General features: G+C 31.7%; 4 protein-coding genes across 4 annotated transcripts; 3 read left to right on the top strand and 1 right to left on the bottom strand.

The window, feature by feature from the left end:
- Positions 1–1,487: 1,487 nt before the first annotated feature.
- Positions 1,488–4,030, top strand: LOC124912991 (protein trichome birefringence-like 8). The gene is made up of 4 exons (XM_047453617.1): positions 1,488–1,873; positions 2,691–3,080; positions 3,337–3,495; positions 3,704–4,030. The coding sequence occupies exons 1-4, from the start codon at positions 1,488–1,490 to the stop codon at positions 4,026–4,028; spliced, it is 1,260 nt and encodes a 419-aa protein (XP_047309573.1). The 3' UTR covers positions 4,029–4,030.
- Positions 4,031–4,749: 719 nt separating this feature from the next.
- LOC124912990 lies at positions 4,750–5,169 on the top strand. The gene has a single exon (XM_047453616.1). It carries the CDS (start codon positions 4,750–4,752, stop codon positions 5,167–5,169), a length of 420 nt encoding a protein of 139 aa, XP_047309572.1.
- Positions 5,170–6,728: 1,559 nt separating this feature from the next.
- Positions 6,729–8,160, bottom strand: LOC124912123 (60S ribosomal protein L14-1-like). Its single transcript, XM_047452685.1, has 4 exons — positions 8,068–8,160; positions 7,881–7,982; positions 7,102–7,344; positions 6,729–7,024 (listed from the first exon to the last, which is right to left on the bottom strand). The coding sequence occupies exons 1-4, from the start codon at positions 8,068–8,070 to the stop codon at positions 6,962–6,964; spliced, it is 411 nt and encodes a 136-aa protein (XP_047308641.1). The 5' UTR covers positions 8,071–8,160; the 3' UTR covers positions 6,729–6,961.
- Positions 8,161–10,599: 2,439 nt separating this feature from the next.
- Positions 10,600–12,423, top strand: LOC124912989 (11S globulin seed storage protein Jug r 4-like). Its single transcript, XM_047453615.1, has 5 exons — positions 10,600–10,891; positions 10,987–11,141; positions 11,329–11,769; positions 11,843–12,106; positions 12,391–12,423. The coding sequence occupies exons 1-5, from the start codon at positions 10,600–10,602 to the stop codon at positions 12,421–12,423; spliced, it is 1,185 nt and encodes a 394-aa protein (XP_047309571.1).
- Positions 12,424–17,462: the final 5,039 nt, after the last annotated feature.

Raw genomic sequence — 17,462 nt, 5'->3', positions numbered from 1 at the left:
TTCTTTCTATTTCCCAAGATAGATTGTCACTTCTTTCATTGAACTGCAAATTACTAATCAAATTCAGAATTTTGTCTCCATTTGAATTTCGCCTCAGAATTGATTCACATTTTCTTTCATAAGCTTCTCTAACCGAGAGTCTTAGACAACTTCTTCTGATACTACATCCTTGAAATTCATCTTTGAGTATTATGGGATTACTTTTTAGCTAATGATCATGCCAGAATAGTAATCGCCTTCCATTTCCTATGGTGCATTGCATCATTTTATAAGCATTCTTCCTTGATCTTATGATTTTCTTCAGTGACCATATCATTTGTTCATTGATTGCACATGTCCAGATATTGATTCTCCTTTTATAAATCTCGTATGAACTCATTTTACCCATAAAGAATCAATTTTCTACTCGAGTGCCCATAGATGACGTATAGTGAGTGCTCTATTCCATTCAACGCAATTCTTTATTCTCAGACCTCCTTCTTCTTTAGGAGTACAAATATTTTCCATTTGGTTTTTTTCCGATCTATCTTGTGTACCCTATATATAGTCTCTCATTATTCTGTCTATTTCACCCATAATGTTTTTTGGAATGACTATTTGTTGCGCTCAGTAGCCAATTATTCCATTATAACTCTTTTCACGAGTTCTATTCTTCATGCATAAGACAATTTCTTAGTTGCTCATCCCAAGACAGAGTTTTTAACTTTTTCAATTAGTGGTCTAAAATGTGAGCATTGGAGTTGTTTAGATGACAAGGGAACTCCGAGATATTTCACTGATAGGAAATTTTTTTTATTCTCGTGATGTTAAAGATGCTTTCTCCATAGAAAACTAATTTGTTTAGGTATTTGAATTGGTAAAAAGAGTAATGGGATAAATGGAATGAAAGGAAAAAAATAATAATAAAACAAATATTAAACAAGCTCTAAGTGTATACCTAGCAATTAATTTGATAAATAAAAAGTTTGATTAAAAAATAATATAAGTTTTTTACTTTTTACTTAAAATAAAAAAATAAAAAATAAAAAAATCATTTGATCCTCCTGGCATAACTTTTAGAATCACTTTTTAGCTAAATATCATAAATAAAATAAATATATTTCTTAGTTAACATATATTTTACAATATTATATTATTTAATTAGTTATTAAGAACTAAAATTATGTATTTTTAGAAACAATTTTTTTTTAGCTAAATTCCATAAATAAATAAATAAAATAAAATATATTTCTAACTTAACATATATATTAAAATATTAAATAAATTAAGACATTTTCTCGATCAAAACTAACTTTAACCATAATCAGCTAGGTTTTCCAAATCTAACATTATAATAATAATAAAAATAAAATCTTAATTAATGAAATTAGGTACATTAATACATCCCTTTCTTTGAAAGTAATCCCAAAAATTTCGCACTCTTCAAAAACAGAAAATCGCAAATTCTTACAAATCAAATCTCTCTCTCTCTCTTCTCATACAATTCGATGGATAATAATAAATTTCCTCCCCGTCAACTGCCTACCTTTCAGATCTTCACAAAGAAAGAGCTTAAAATCACCTTTTGTTTCCTCTTTCTCATCCTCATAACCCTCCTAATAATCCCCTTCTCATTTCAACCTACATCCTTGTTCTTCAGCCTAGGGTTCCGATTCAGATTCCGGCGACCCCCAATCTCCGACGTCAATTCTCTAACTAAACCCGTTTGTGATTTCTCCAAAGGGAGATGGGTTTGGGATGAAACTTATCCGATTCAACTCTATGATGAAGATTGCCCGTTTCTTGATCCGGGTTTTAGGTGCCGGAAAAATGGACGGCTTGATAAGGGTTACCGGAATTGGAGATGGCAACCGGAAAACTGCCTTCTTCCAAGGTGGGTTTTTGTTATAGTAGTATATAATATAATATATATTATTATTATTATTACTTGATTTGTTCATGCATTAATTTGTTATAATGTATATTTTGATCAAATAAAATCTTTTTAAACAACTTACCATTAATGCATGCATGTGCATGTGTATGATTATAATGGAGTAAAATTAGTAATAAGTATAGGGCTTGTTTATATATTTATGCTTTTTTCTTGTTTTCAATACCAAAAATAAATCAATTTAAATTATTGGTTGGCATATTTATATACATGAATGTTTTGGTTTTAGATAATCATAAACTATTAATTTGTTTATGAATTGAAAATACCTAAAGGAAAATAATTTAGCAAAGAAATTGGAGTTAGGAAACTAGCAAGCTTATTTTAGTTATTTCAAGAATCTTGATTTGATTATTTTTTTAGTTACAAAACATAACTTTGTTAATAATTATTGTATAGCACTATCTAAAGAACGCCTTAAATGAGTATAATTTTTGTGTTTTTGTTCTTTCTAATTTGTAGCGAATTCTATAACACAAAATTGGTGTTATCAATTACCTATTATCTTCATTTTCAACTCATATTAATTTTGATATGAATAATTCACTACAATGATACCAGCATCAAGAGTAGTTCACCATGGTTATTGGATATAACAAAATAATAAATGTTACTTGGGAATCACACATTTTAAAATGTTAATTCATCTCTACATAGACTACATTTTAAGCAATAGAAACATTGTGAATTATTGACACATTGATCTAACAAATTGTTTAATTCACAAGTATTTGATTATTTACTTTGTTTCGGACAGGTTCAATGCAAGTGACTTCCTTAATCGGAGTCGCAATGGTAGGATAGTTTTTGCAGGAGATTCCATTGGCCGAAACCAATGGGAGTCATTTTTGTGCATGCTCTCTCAAGGAGTTTCTAACAAGTCTTTGATATACGAAGAACATGGAAAACCTATATCCAAACACCGTGGTTTTCTTTCCTTTATGTTTTTTGAGTACAACCTCACCGTTCAATACTATAGGTTACCTTTCCTCGTAACCATCGATAGGCCACCTCTTGGGGCCCCCAAAATTGTTAAGGGAACCATTCGAGTGGACAAATTACATTGGTACTTTGACCGGTGGGCTGGAGCTGACGTGCTCGTGTTTAATGGAGGACATTGGTGGAACTCGGACAAAACCACAAAGATGTAAGTGTTACTACCAATAAATTAGCTATTTTAACTCACAAATACATAATAGTTCAAGTGAATAAGATTTTATTTTGAGGGGTTTTGATGGTTTCAATTTAAATTCTCATTATGATTCATGAAATGCAAAGAGTGTTATGGTAAAATGTAGTGCTAACCTTCTCTATTGACTAAATCTTTATTAAAAATATAGCTTGAATAACTTGATTTTTCAAATTTGGATCAAATGAATAATAATTTACAATATGAACTCTAGGGGATTATATTTTCAAGAAGGAGAAAGTGTGAACATGAAAATGGATGTCATGGATGCATTTTCGAAATCCTTGAAGACATGGAGATCATGGGTACTTGCCAATTTCAATGCCAAAAGGGATTTCGTATTTTTTTGCAGCTTCGCACCCGTGCATTATAGGCAAGTGTGTTCATGAACCTTATACTTTCTTTCGATAATCCTCTGATTGATGTCAATTATTTATTTGGAGAAATTATTGGATTTCAATTCAAATGGGATGATGGGGTTAAAACTTATCAAATCCTATACATTCATTTGCATTGGAAATACAATTCAAATTATAATTCATTATTTGAAGTTATATATTGTCCCTTAATTTTTTTTTCAGGAATGGGACATGGAATGAAGGTGGAAATTGTGACGATAACAAAGAACCCGAAACTAAGCAAGAAAATATTCAACTCGAACCACAAAGTAACAATTTAGTTTCTCAAGTACTTGAAGGGATGAATTCCGCTCAACTCTTGAACATAACTTATCTTTCGGAGATAAGGAAAGATGGTCACCCATCAAAGTATCGCGAACCGGGTACCCCAATTGACGCTCCGCAGGACTGCAGTCATTGGTGCCTGCCCGGAGTGCCCGACACATGGAATGAGCTTCTTTATGCACATCTATTAGCCAAGAACTTTAGAACCATGACAACAAGATGAAGAATTTTGTAATTGCCCAATCTTGTACTAAACTAGCTTTCCTATTCCGATATGGTGAAATCATCAGCCCCTATTTGGGCCTAGGGTAAAGGTTAAATTTGACTTGTAAAATTTTGAGAATGTATGTTAAATGTAAGATTATTGTTTAAATTATCAAATGTAACAAATTTAATTCACACCAAAATATTATAATAGGGTTGGGCTAACTTTTAGAGGAAAAAAATGGATTGAAAATAGAAAAATATAGACAAACACTAGCCTTAGTTTCTCATTAAGCTAAAAAAAATCCAAATCAATATATGTATTTACAAGATAAATAATTTTTTTTAATGAATTCTTATCTTTATATCACTAAAATATGAGTTTTCACTTAAGATAGATAGTGAATCCTACCAAACCAAACAGTTCCCTTGAATTTAAATAACAGTTTTCATTCCTAATCCATAAATATATTGAAAGCTTTAGAATTAAACTGTCCATACCATTAATTAATAAACTAGTCAACAATTTTAAATTTGTGTAACAACAATTCTTTGATATTTTTCAATGGTTTTTAATTCACAAAAATAATACCATTAATTAACTACTAGCTAGACTTTACTACTCCATCCCCATCATATAAATACTCCCCTCAAATATAACTTATATGCACTTGAAATTGAAGTTGTTTTTATCTCTTGTTTTAGATTAACAAATTTAGCGCGATAACAAAACATCAACAATGGCGTCGAAGTTATTGATAACTTCCCTCGTAGTATTTACGATTGTGTTATCCATCAAGGCTGCTCCGGCTCCAGAATTAGCATCAGTCATTGTACCGACGATGCCGGCAGACGAACCGAGTTCGGCTCTTTCACCCGAAAGTTTGCAGCAACAACAACACACAAATGGGCCAATTGGATTTTTCCCATTTCCCGGGGTTGACATTGCTGGTTGTTTTTCAGCAATTTTCAAAGTAGAAGGATGTGCTTTACAAATAGTGCAATCGATCTTCGAAGGTCACTTAATTGGCTTAAGCCCGGCTTGTTGCGATATAATTGACGATGTCAAAGACAATTGTATCCCCAAGGTTCTTCCTTTACCCGATTTTCCGATACCCTTTCTATTCGGAAACTGTGGTAAACCGTCACTAAGGGATTGATCTGGCTCATGGGGTCGAAACCGAATAAAATAGCTTGAAGTTTAATTTATGAGTTTTAGTTTCTAAGTGTTAGAAATATTAATTAATAGTTTGCTTACTATCAAAAGAATTCTATCTATGTTATAAGGTGAATTGGTTCACTGTTATGTCGTTTTTAAATGAATAAAAAATCAATTTTAAAATAAATAAAAATATATTATAATAATGGTTAATGGGGGACTATGTCAAGTCATCGAGTTTTGCTCTTTTAAATATTAACAAATAGATCGATATATAATTACAAGATTACTTAAAATATATAAATTCATACAATATAGAAAATTATTTATAAAATATATATTTATACATAAATTATAAATTTAATTCAGCAATAATAGTGTTATAAAAACGTTCAAGTGGGCACAAACTTTGTTTTAGTTTGACCAAATTTGGTAGTACGTCATTTGATGTGGATTAATTAAAAATTAATCTAAAATAATTAAAACATGAGTAAAAATAGCAAATTAGTCAAAATTAAACTATAATAATACTAGCAGATATATTTGGTTTGATTTTGAAATCAGAAATTACACAAAAAAAAAAAAAAAAAAAAAAGTTGAAGCCCTTATATAGAATCCAATCCTTTCGTTCTTATCGCTCGGGGTTCCAATTGATATGACCTTCGGGCAGTACAAAGTACACACCTTTGGAGTAAAGGCAAGGTCGATATAATGAGCTTGTTCAATGGGAGCCCATAGTAGGTTGTAATGAGAATGTTCAGTCATTTCAATATTTTTGTTTGGTTTATAAGCTGAAATTATCTATGATTATCGATATTTATGAGCCTAAATACTCAATTCATTCTCTTATTTAGTTTTAAGTGGAAGTTTCATAAAATGCAAATGTAGCAACAACAAAAGGTAACACATAACATGGAGGCGGATCTGCTGTCCCACGACATATCCTAATGTCTGTCCCTTCCTCGACGCTTTAAAATTATATAGAAAAATAAAAACTTTTCATGATACAAGAGGGGACAAATATTGAGACAGCATATCCAGCTCCAACATAATATATATAACAATCAACATGTTCAACATTAATGTTATAATTAGAATATTTAACTATTTTGTGTCTTCTATTAGAAATAGAAATTTGTCATTATTTTTTACATCAAAATAAAGATAAATTAACATAGTGTAAAATCAGAAAACCTAATATAATTGTCATATAAAAATCATAATAAACTTCCATTCATTTAGAACTCAAATAAATACAACCATAGATTTATCATATTGAACCACTCAAAAAAATATTGTGATATATTGTGTTTTATATGATAATTGAATCTGAAGAATGGACAGTATAAAATAGACATTGGTTGAAGGCTAAGAATGGACAACTTGGTTTAAAAGAGGAGGTGGAATTGGTTACTATAAAAAAAAAAAGAAAAAAATTCTATAACTTCATTCCCTAAGACCTCAACCAACACCAATTAATCATGTTCTAATAATATTTGTATAAACATCTCAAAAAAACAATATTATTCCAAGAGAACAAAAAGGTACTTTAAATTTGAATTTTAACAATTTTTCAATGAGAATTACCCATTTCCAAATACTCATTAATTGAAAATTTCTCTGTTTTCTAACTGAATTACAGAAACAATTGGCAAAGTTGAAACAAATAACATTTAATGTGGCTCATGTTCCTGCAAGTTTCACCCCCAAAAAACCCCACAAATTGTTCAAAAAGTAACAAAGAAACAAACACAAATCTTAAAGTCATCTTGAAAACTATAGAATATCTTATCTTATGCAGCAGCAACTGAGCTCTTCTTGAGCTTTGCAAGCTCTTGCCTGACAACTCCAGCTCTCTGCAAATATAAGTGTGAGGAGAAGAAATGTTTAGATTTATCAACAAATTTAAGGTTTAAAAAACATCACAACATACCTTGATTTTAGCCAACATAATCTTGAATCTGTCAAAATCGTTTAGTGCAGCTCTTCTCTTCTGAACAATCAACTTCCTACCCCACGAACTGTTCTCCCATTTGTTCTTGACATCAGCAGCCTCCATAGCAGCAATTAAAGTCTTCTTCTGAGGAACCCTTTTAATGTCGATCTTGATATCTGTTAATGAAAGTCTCTTGAAATTCATTTGGGTTCGAACCATATCAGGAGCATCAACAAGAGCCTGTTACATGTAAAGAATATATCATAAGGTTAATGAAATTCATTGTATAAACTACACCCGTTTTTCTTAAACCGAGTTTATCAGGTCATTAAACAGACAAAATCTCCATATTATTTTCGACAGTTGATTCAAAGAGCTCAAACAATAAAGAGAAGAGATTTAAATCCACCTCTTTAGAAAAACAGCATACATATCAAAAGAAATTGACACTTCTTCAATGAGAGATGCAAACAAACCCTAGTTCCAATCCTATTGCACTAACTGAATCCAAAAGGTTTGTGTTAAATAAGTAACTATACTCCAGTCAATTTCAAATCTTTTTGAGGGCTTAGTTACAGATTTCATATAAGTACAATTTTACCTATATAATTTACAATAATTAACTCAGATATCTCAATTGAATGTATACTAAAACCGTAAGTTAACTCACATTTCTGATTCCAACTCAAAAATACAATCTCGACACTTCATATAGTTATCTATATCTAACTAAAACACAGAAATCATGAAATCCGAAACAAAGAAACAAATCTTACTCGGTTCTGATCGACGACGTCAACGATGACAACAAGTTTCCCGTAGTCACTTCCATAGTTGACAAGTGCGACTCTCCCAATCTCAACGAACCTCTTGAAAGGCTGTAGAATCAATCAGATCAATTAACATAATGTAAAATCGAAAAGATACAAGTGAAAATGTATAAAAGGTCTCGTGGAATCTCACCATTTTCCTGCTATTAGGGTTCGGATCGAAAGGGGAAGGAAGAAGAAGACGCCGCAAGAACAGATTTTTAGGGTTTTATGAATTAGCAGTTTATTTATACGCATTAAAATCTTCTAATTTCTTATTTGACACTCTAACCTTTTCTATTTGTCAACTTTACACCCTTAAGAATTTATTATTTGTATTATACACCTTTAGTTAATGATCCAAATATATAATAATATCATTTTGTTTAATTCAATATATATTTTTAAAATCTTTATATAACTAATGTTTAATTCTTAAATTGTTCTAAAGCCGGGTCATTTAAATGTTGGTATGAGTATAAATGAGTCACTCTTTCTTTTACATTAAAAAAATATAAATATATTTATATATTTATATATATATTTCTCTATTTTTATATATTAACTTCTATATTTTTATTTTTTTTAATTCTTTTCATATTTAATAGATTGTTTATTATTATTATTTATTTTAATTTATATTTTTATTAATATATATACATATTATTAATTATTTTATAATCTATATAATAATAAATTAATAAATAATTATATATATACACAACAATTATATTTATATTAATTATTTTATAATCTATATAATAATATATTAATAAATAATTATATTTATATTGTCCAACACTAGTCAATTATGGGCTAGGAATAAACTAAACATCTCATTAAGAGTTTAGTGTTACCTTGGCTAGTTTTAATAGCAATTGTATCGTTTATACGAGGAAATCTTTTTAAGCAACCTTTTTAAGGGATTTGAAACCGAGGTCTTGGCCGAATCCTTCAATGTGGACATGGAGACAGCCGCGAGACTACATGGGCCAGGATGATAATCTGGTCTCTTATTTTAATATTCATCTATGTTTCAGTGAGCCCGTCACCAAGTCAGCATCGATGCTAGAGTAACTGATCTGGTACGTACACCTCTTAAGTCATCGTTATAGTAGCTAGCCTATGTTGTTAGAGGTATGCTGTCCAGACCTCTAACCAGATTCAGTGTGCCGGTGTGGCTGTCTCCCATCACTTCATCCAGCAAGGAGGCCTCGTCTTGCCTTCTTTCAACAATGCCCCTTTGCTAGTAGTATTATGGAATAGGTAGGGGAATTGTTGGCATCATAAATCCAGGCTGCGCAGAGACCTTTCAATCAAGTGACTCTGGTGAACAATTTGGCTCTGAAAGGTTCAGAGATCAACACCAAAAGATCTAAGCTAATCGGTTAACTCTCATACAGATTAACTCATTTATGTTGTCTTTGAAAACATGATTTACTCTTAGTGAATATATAATATAAAAGCAAATTATGCTAAACATGATCAACTTTAACACCTAATCTACTTATCTACACTAGCAACTGACCATATATGACCAAAGTGATTGGCTATGTCAAAATGGAATGATCCAGTAAGCTGAAGAACAAGTATTTTAAGATATTGGCATCTTACATTGCAAATCAAAAGCAGCAATATAGTCTGGCTGAGCCCCGCATTCCTCCTCTTGATCAAATGAGCTGTTGAGATACATAAATATACAGAGAGCTCATATTCACAAAACTTAAGACGCACGATAGATATTTTTTTACAAAAGTTAATTTCTGTCAAATTGCCCGCAAGAAACTATTAATAACATGTTCAAACTATTCCTAAGGTACATTAACCTACAAATAGGTTTCATGTTTGGACAATTACAATGACTCAATCTAGTCTAGCCACAATATTGGTCATCACACATTGATAATTGACAAGTCAATTTGTTTTGCGTTTAACAACACATGTATCATTATCAAATTCAATAAAATACCACTGGTCAATAGTTGTCCAACGATAATAAATTATGGGCAAAATTAGGAATAAACTAAATATCACGTAGGAGTGTAGTGTTAATGTTAGCTAATTTTAATTGCAATTATACATTTGCCTTCAAATTGTAAAACTTCTTGATTATTTCGCATCTTTAAATCTTTAAACATTTGTTTTTTGTGTGTCATGTGATTAAAGCATTCAATGTCTCACCTTATGAATCAACTTTATCGGATTGAGACATAAACAAATTACTTTTACATGCAAAATTAGCTTTGTTATATCATATATGTATCATTGTACCAATAATTTGCTTTCATTGCCAACATTTTGAACTAATAACAGTGAATATAACTTTTGTTGTTCCTTTGATAATTGGAAAGTTATAGCAATGTTCAAAAACATTTTTGTAAAGTATATGAAAATTGAGACATTCACATAAATATTAGAAGAGATTCATTTTTACATTCCAGCTGCTCATAAAGCCATGCATGCCCTGGTCCACATAGGGGTTGCATGTGTCTCAAGCTGCTGAGAATATATAATGAATTTGTCTACATGCATCATGCAAACCAAAACCAAGGTTGCTGTAAAACAAAAACCAGCCATGCACTATGAAATTTACGTGGAGTTCTCTCAAACAACTTCTCTCCCTTATAAATTATCCCTACAATCCACATTCATTCATATCCCACTTCCTAATTAGCTATCTATAGCCATGGCTAACTCTTATGTCCTTCCAATTAGCATACTATGCTTCATGGTCCTTACAACCGGAGGCTATGGACAAGCTGGGCAACAACAGAAGGCGCAGTGTCGCATCCAAAGCCTCAACCCTCTTGAGCCTGCCAGGCGCCTCCAGCATGAAGCTGGTTACACCGATGTTTGGGACCAGACCTCTGACCAGATTCAGTGTGCCGGTGTGGCCGCCTCCCGCCATCTCATCCAGCAAGGAGGGCTTCTCTTGCCTACTTTCAGCAATGCCCCTTTGCTAGCATATGTTGTAAAAGGCATGTTGTTCTACTTAATAATCTATCACCTCTCTTTGTTAAATTTTACTACTTAAATATTGTGATTGAAAGAAAAACCTGCATGCATGGAACAGGTAGGGGAATTGTTGGCACCATAAATCCAGGCTGCGCAGAGACGTTTCAATCGAGCGCACAAACTGAAGTTGGAGGACGATTTGGCTCTCAAAAGTTTAGGGATCAACACCAGAAGATCCACGGTTGCAGAAAAGGAGACATTGTTGCCTTTCAAGTCGGTGTAGCCTTGTAGCTCATTGGGTCCATAACGACGGCAATGAAGACCTTGAACTCATGGTGGTACACGATACCAGCAACGCCGAAAACCAGCTCGATCAAAACCTCAGGGTAACATATCCTATAAATATATATTACTTTCTTCGAATAAATTAGAGAGCGAGTCTTCTTGAATTGTGTTGCAGAGATTCTTCCTTGCTGGGAACCCGCAAGAGATGAGAGAAATGCAACAGAGGAAGTCCAGGGGCCAACAAGAGGAGAACTTTTCAGGCAACCTTTTCCAGGGATTTGAGACCGAGGTTTTGGCGGAATCCTTCCAAGTCGACTTGGAGACAGCCGCAAGACTACAGGGACAAGATGATAACAGGGGATTCATCGTGAGAGTAGGGAAAGAATTCGAAATGCAAAGACCATCAAAGTACGAAGAGGAAAGAAGAGAGCAGAGTCCAAGCAGCAACGGATTCGAGGAAACCGTTTGCACAATGAGGATCAGAGAAAATCTCGATGATTCAGAGAGAGCAGATGTGTACACCGCTCAGGGTGGTCGCATCAGCACCGTCAACAGTCATAATCTCCCAATTTTGAAGCAAATCCAATTGAGCGCGGAGAGAGGAGTCCTTTACGAGGTAAGCTTACAAATAGAGACTCAAACTGACAACGTTTTCTAACTGTTTTGATTTTCCTTTACAAAATGTGCAGAACGCAATGGCTGCGCCACACTGGACCCTTAACGCCCACAACATAATCTACATATTACGTGGGTCGGGCCGAATTCAAGTGGTGGGTCACTCCAACAGGGTTGTCTTCAATGGCGAAGTCCGCCAAGGGCAACTATTGGTCGTCCCTCAGAATTACGCTGAAGTCAAGTTGGCGGTGTCAAGCCCGCTTGCTGGCAAGACTTGGGTGATGCGGGCAATGCCAGAAGAAGTGGTGATGAGTGCTTTTCGGGTGTCGAGAGACAAGGCACATAAAACTAAAAAAAAAATTAAAAATTTATAAAAAATAAATAAAAAATTGAATCAAAATATATAATATATCAAATGATTGCTATATTTAAAAAAAAAAAAAAAACTTAATTAATTACAAATTACGGTAAACACAGATTCACCTTAATTAAATTTTATTATAAAAAAGTACACAATTAATTTTTTTTATTTACAACTTTATATAACTATTCAAAGGAAAAAGTGACCCTCTTCCCTTTTAATTCAAAAGCACCAATTTTATTTTTACCCTTATTGTTTCAGTTTCAGCGACAGAGACTAACCTTATTGATTTAGTCTAGAATGGTAGATTTAAGACGAAGTCGCTGAATAGACGGGGGAGAAGAAGTAGATAGAAATTTCCAGCGATATAGGACTAATCTTGATTTTTGATAGAGATATAATGGGTGGTAACCTTTCCATTCAGACATTTTCGTTTCGAATTTTCGGTCGAACTGGATTTTGTCTGGTTAGAAAGTAACTGTATTGAAGTCAAAAAGTGGATGGCTCATTCAAACGTTTTGAGGTCGGTCCAGTTAGATCGTCGTTTGAATCGCGTATTTAAAAACTATGAATATTACGTAGTGTGTTAGTTTTTATATATCTCGATTTTGCTTTAATTTAGTGATTTCCTAATTTTTTTCACATTTGATATGTTCTTACTCATTGAAAACTTTCTTATTATTGTTACTTACATCTTCATTATTGTTGCATCAAAATTAAATTATTGTAAAATAACAAATGGATAATATTTACGCTAACTATACATAAAAATATTTGACAAAAAGTTTAAAGAATCATGAATTTGATCTAGCTAGATAAAAATATGTTTTCAAAATGAACCTAACCACTAGCCAATTGGTACCTCAGGAAAGTTGGGATATCCACAATAAAGAAGGAGATATTAAAATTTAGAGTTTAGGGTTTAATGTTTCAAGTAATTTTTTTTAAAACGATTTAACGTTATTTTATTAAAAAAACCTAAAAATGAGAAAACATAACTTCAACATTTAAGCAAAACAAACATTTTGCTTTAATTAATGAAATCAACACACTGACACACATCACAATGAAATTAAGCGGATTACAACAAGCAAAAGAACACAACACAATCATTAAAATTTTAACGCGCCTTGAACATCAACATTTTCGTACTACTCTAAAAATGATATCCCATTTCTAACAAATCTCCCAATTTTCCGGATTCATGGGTATTCGTCACCATGTATGAATAAGAGCATGACCGTCCATCACAATTTCCTTCCAAATTTGTTCGTTGTTCCTTCTTGTTCTTGAGAAAATTATAGCATTCATTTCCATCCACAATTGATACACAATAGTTCCAATGTAACACTTAACACATTAACAAATAAAATATCAATTTTGGCCTTAACAAAGACCAATTTTTTAATATGACTCCAATCAATAGGAAAGTTTCTCATTCTCAGGGTATAAGGCAAATTAACTTCCTCCAAATTAAGTTTGAGTAAAGACATTCTCCAAAATATGGACAATTGTTTCACTACAATATGAACAAAACACAAAACTAATACAAGGAATAATCATGTACTAGTTAATTATATCCTCGTCGTCAATCTTTCCCATAATGCAAGCCAAAGTGCCATCTGATTTCGAGGGATGATTTTGGAGGACCAAACCAAGTGAGCTTAATCAACAATCTGTCATTGTTCTTGAACATTCTGTCAAACTAAACTTGAATTGAATTTTCAATTATCCTTAATTTTCCACAAAAGTAAGTCAGCCTGCTCATTTAAATCAATTGTATTGACCTCATTAAGTATCCTAACACCTTCTATGATTCTCCTTAGTAGCTTATTTTACTCCCCTTCCTTAATATCACACACCTTTGCAATTCCACATTCACGACCTAATACGAATACCCTCATATTTATCTCAACTTTAAAATCTTCTTTAGTGACCAGGTCATATTTTCCTTAATTCTACTTGTCCAGATACTTATTTCTGTTTTCATGAACCGCGAGAGTACTCACTTAACTCAAAGAGAGTCATCCTTATTTTCGATCGCCCATAAATGTCTATGTGTAATTCCTGATTTCCATCCCACCTTCCTCCTTAGGCTTGGAAACATCATTCCACTTGACATTTTTTTCAACCTTCCTTGACTGCCCTAAATAAAATCTCTCATGAGCTGATCCAAATCTATCATGACCTTTTTTTTTGTAATACCATTTGTTGTACCCAAAATTTGATGATGCCCATAATCACTATTTGTACCAACTCAATTATGTCCGCGTACGAAAGTTTATTTGTTGCCCATCCTCTAATCAAGTTATTGACTTTGATAATAAGCGACTTACAATGTGAAATATGTAGCTGCTTAGTTGACAACGGAATATCAAGGTATCAAACCGACAAATTGGCCTCCCTTATGCTCATGATGTTAAAAATGTCCACCTTCGTTTTTCCTGAACTCCGCCATAAAAATCCAAATTTTATCCTTGTTTATGTAAAGACATGTAATACTATCAAACATAGTTAATACTTTCTTAATTGTGTTAATGAAATTCACATCCGAATGAGTCATCACAAAAAGATAATATGCAAATCATAAATATGTAATATCTTCATCTCTGGATTATGGGGTGGATGTATGGTCGATTCCTCAATGACATCTTAAAGATGCAATCAAGGATCTCCATGATTATGAAAAAAAAGAGGAAAAAAAAAATCCCCTTGTCTCACCCCATTTTTACCTTTGAAATATCCATTATAAATGTCATTTACGTTAACAATATACTGAGGAGTTGAGACGATTGCATAATTCATTCAATAAAAATAAGCGGAAATCCATAAACACTAAGGAATTCATGAATAACAGACAATTTTATAGAATCAAAAACTTTCCTTAAATCAATCTTGAAAACAACTCTATGTGAAATATTCTTCTAACCATAACCATAGCCCTTCAAAAGTCCATGCATAAGAAGGATATTGTGCAAAATAGATTTACCAAGAATAAACGTTGATTGCCCAAATTAAACAAATAAGATTGGAAATAATGTCTTAAAAACATTTTGAATTTATTTTGAAATAATCTTGTAAATATAGTTCGATATGAGAGGGAAAACTTGAATCTTTTGAGGTATGATATTCTTCCAATAAGGTTCAGAATTGTAACATTCTATTGTTTGCATTCGCCTATTCCAGAAAAATTTTAAAACTCCTTCACAAACATCATTACCCACAACTTTTCAGGTGTCTTTGAAAAAAGTAGCATTGAACCCATTTGGCCCTAGACTCTTGTCCCCATTCATGTGAAAAAACTACCGACGAATTTCCTCCTTTGTGACAATCTCAATAAGTTGCTGACTGTCCTCATGCATAATCCTATTGTTGACAATTTGAACCAGCAAGTTTGAATGATCAGATTGCTCCATTCTAGTATAATAAGATCATGATAGAATCTGATTGCTTTCTCATGTACTTGACCATATCATTGTTCAATTCCACCATTCACTTTTTCCAATCTAAATACTTTGTTTCTGAGATTTCTGAGTGAGCATTTGTTCTTGTCACCAAGAGAAAGTCAGCTCTGTTATAATTAAACCTAACAATGTATAAACTTTTAAACTAGTAATAATGAGAGAATATCATATAAACTTAAAGACTTGTTATTACACTATCAAAAATATTTATTATTATTATTAGTAGACAAATTTAATTTCATAATTGTATCTTAGTATAATGCATCTGTGTTTTAGAATTATGGTATATGTATTATTATATTATTCAATCTTATTCATAATATTTGTAATTGTTTATATAAATGAAAATATATTTCCATTATTATATATATATACATATAATTTGTTTTAACAAATTTGTCCATGGATTAAACTGTTAACCGTTTAAACCGACGGTTTGAAATTTAGTAAGCTGTCGTGAATGGTTTAAACATGCATTTCAGTTCTAAACCGATCAAATTTAACTGCTTATCCCATTACTATAAAATTGGGAATGAACTTCTAAATTCAACCATTTTTTTTGGTTTTTGTTATATATTCCTTACTCCTAAATTATTTTTATGGTTTGAATTTATTCCAATGAAGCTTTCTTTATTCAATTCCCATATAACATCGATTATAAAGTTTGCTAAACTATACGTGACCTCGTTAGGCAAAAAGATTGAAGATAACTTAGGATTATGACTTGTAAAGCTATAACTTATAGAACCACTCATTAGAAAAACCTTGAAATCATTTTACATTAAATGGTATGAAGTTAAATTATCTATTATGACATTTTTTCTATATAACTAAATGTGAATTTAAATTCATTTATTTAAAATTATATATTAAATTTTAAGAGGTTATACTATTATCTATAATGATATTTCATAACTTTTTAATGCACTTAAATAAATTATAGTTCATATTATTCGAATTCATACATACAAGTACATTCGGTTATTTGATGACAATAATTTTATAAAACATAAATTGAGATTTGACAATAATTTTATAATAAGTACAATTACAATAATTTATTCTTAAACTTACTCCTTCATTAAAAACTTGCACAATTAATTGAGAGTTGAAATAATGAGAAGGTTAAGAAAAATCTATAACTTTTGAATGACTTGTTGACAAGTGACTTGAGATATAGATTCAAACAATTACACTTTCATTTTCGATTTAATATTCATAAAATTTATCAAGAATTATTAAATTATGTATTTATTTTAAAGAATAAATATAACACAATGAGCTTAGTCATGGTTTCGAGATATGAGTGTGGGTAAAGCAGAAGTGTTGTACCACGAATCAAAGTCCTTGAAATTTAAATATGAGTGTTTCGATACACAAATAAAGTTGTGTATAATTTTTTATAAGTCATAAACAAATAAAATGTCATTGGACCCTCTTAACAAATAGTTCATCATTTCAATTATTGATTTAGTCTAGAATGGTAGATTTAAGACGAAGTCGCTGAATAGACGGGGGAGAAGAAGTAGATAGAAATTTCCAGCGATAGAGGACTAATCTTGATTTTTGATAGAGATATAATGGGTAACCTTTCCATTCAGACATTTTCGTTTCGAATTTTCGGTTGAACTGGATTTTGTCTGGTTAGAAAGGTAACTGTATTGAAGTCAAAAAGTGGATGGCTCGTTCAAATGTTTTGAGGTCGGTCCAGTTAGATCGACGTTTGAACCGTGTATTTAAAAACTATGAATATTACGTAGTGTTAGTTTTTATATATCTTGATTTTGATTTAATTTAGTGATTTCCTATTTTTTTTCACATTTGATATGTTCTTACTCATTGAAAACTTTCTTATTATTATTATTGTTA

The sequence above is a fragment of the Impatiens glandulifera genome, chromosome 8 (genome assembly GCF_907164915.1).
Source record: "Impatiens glandulifera chromosome 8, dImpGla2.1, whole genome shotgun sequence".
Taxonomy (NCBI): Eukaryota; Viridiplantae; Streptophyta; class Magnoliopsida; order Ericales; family Balsaminaceae; genus Impatiens; species Impatiens glandulifera.
The sequence above is the reverse complement of the archived record's forward strand: the minus strand, read 5'-3'. Positions and strand labels throughout refer to the sequence as shown.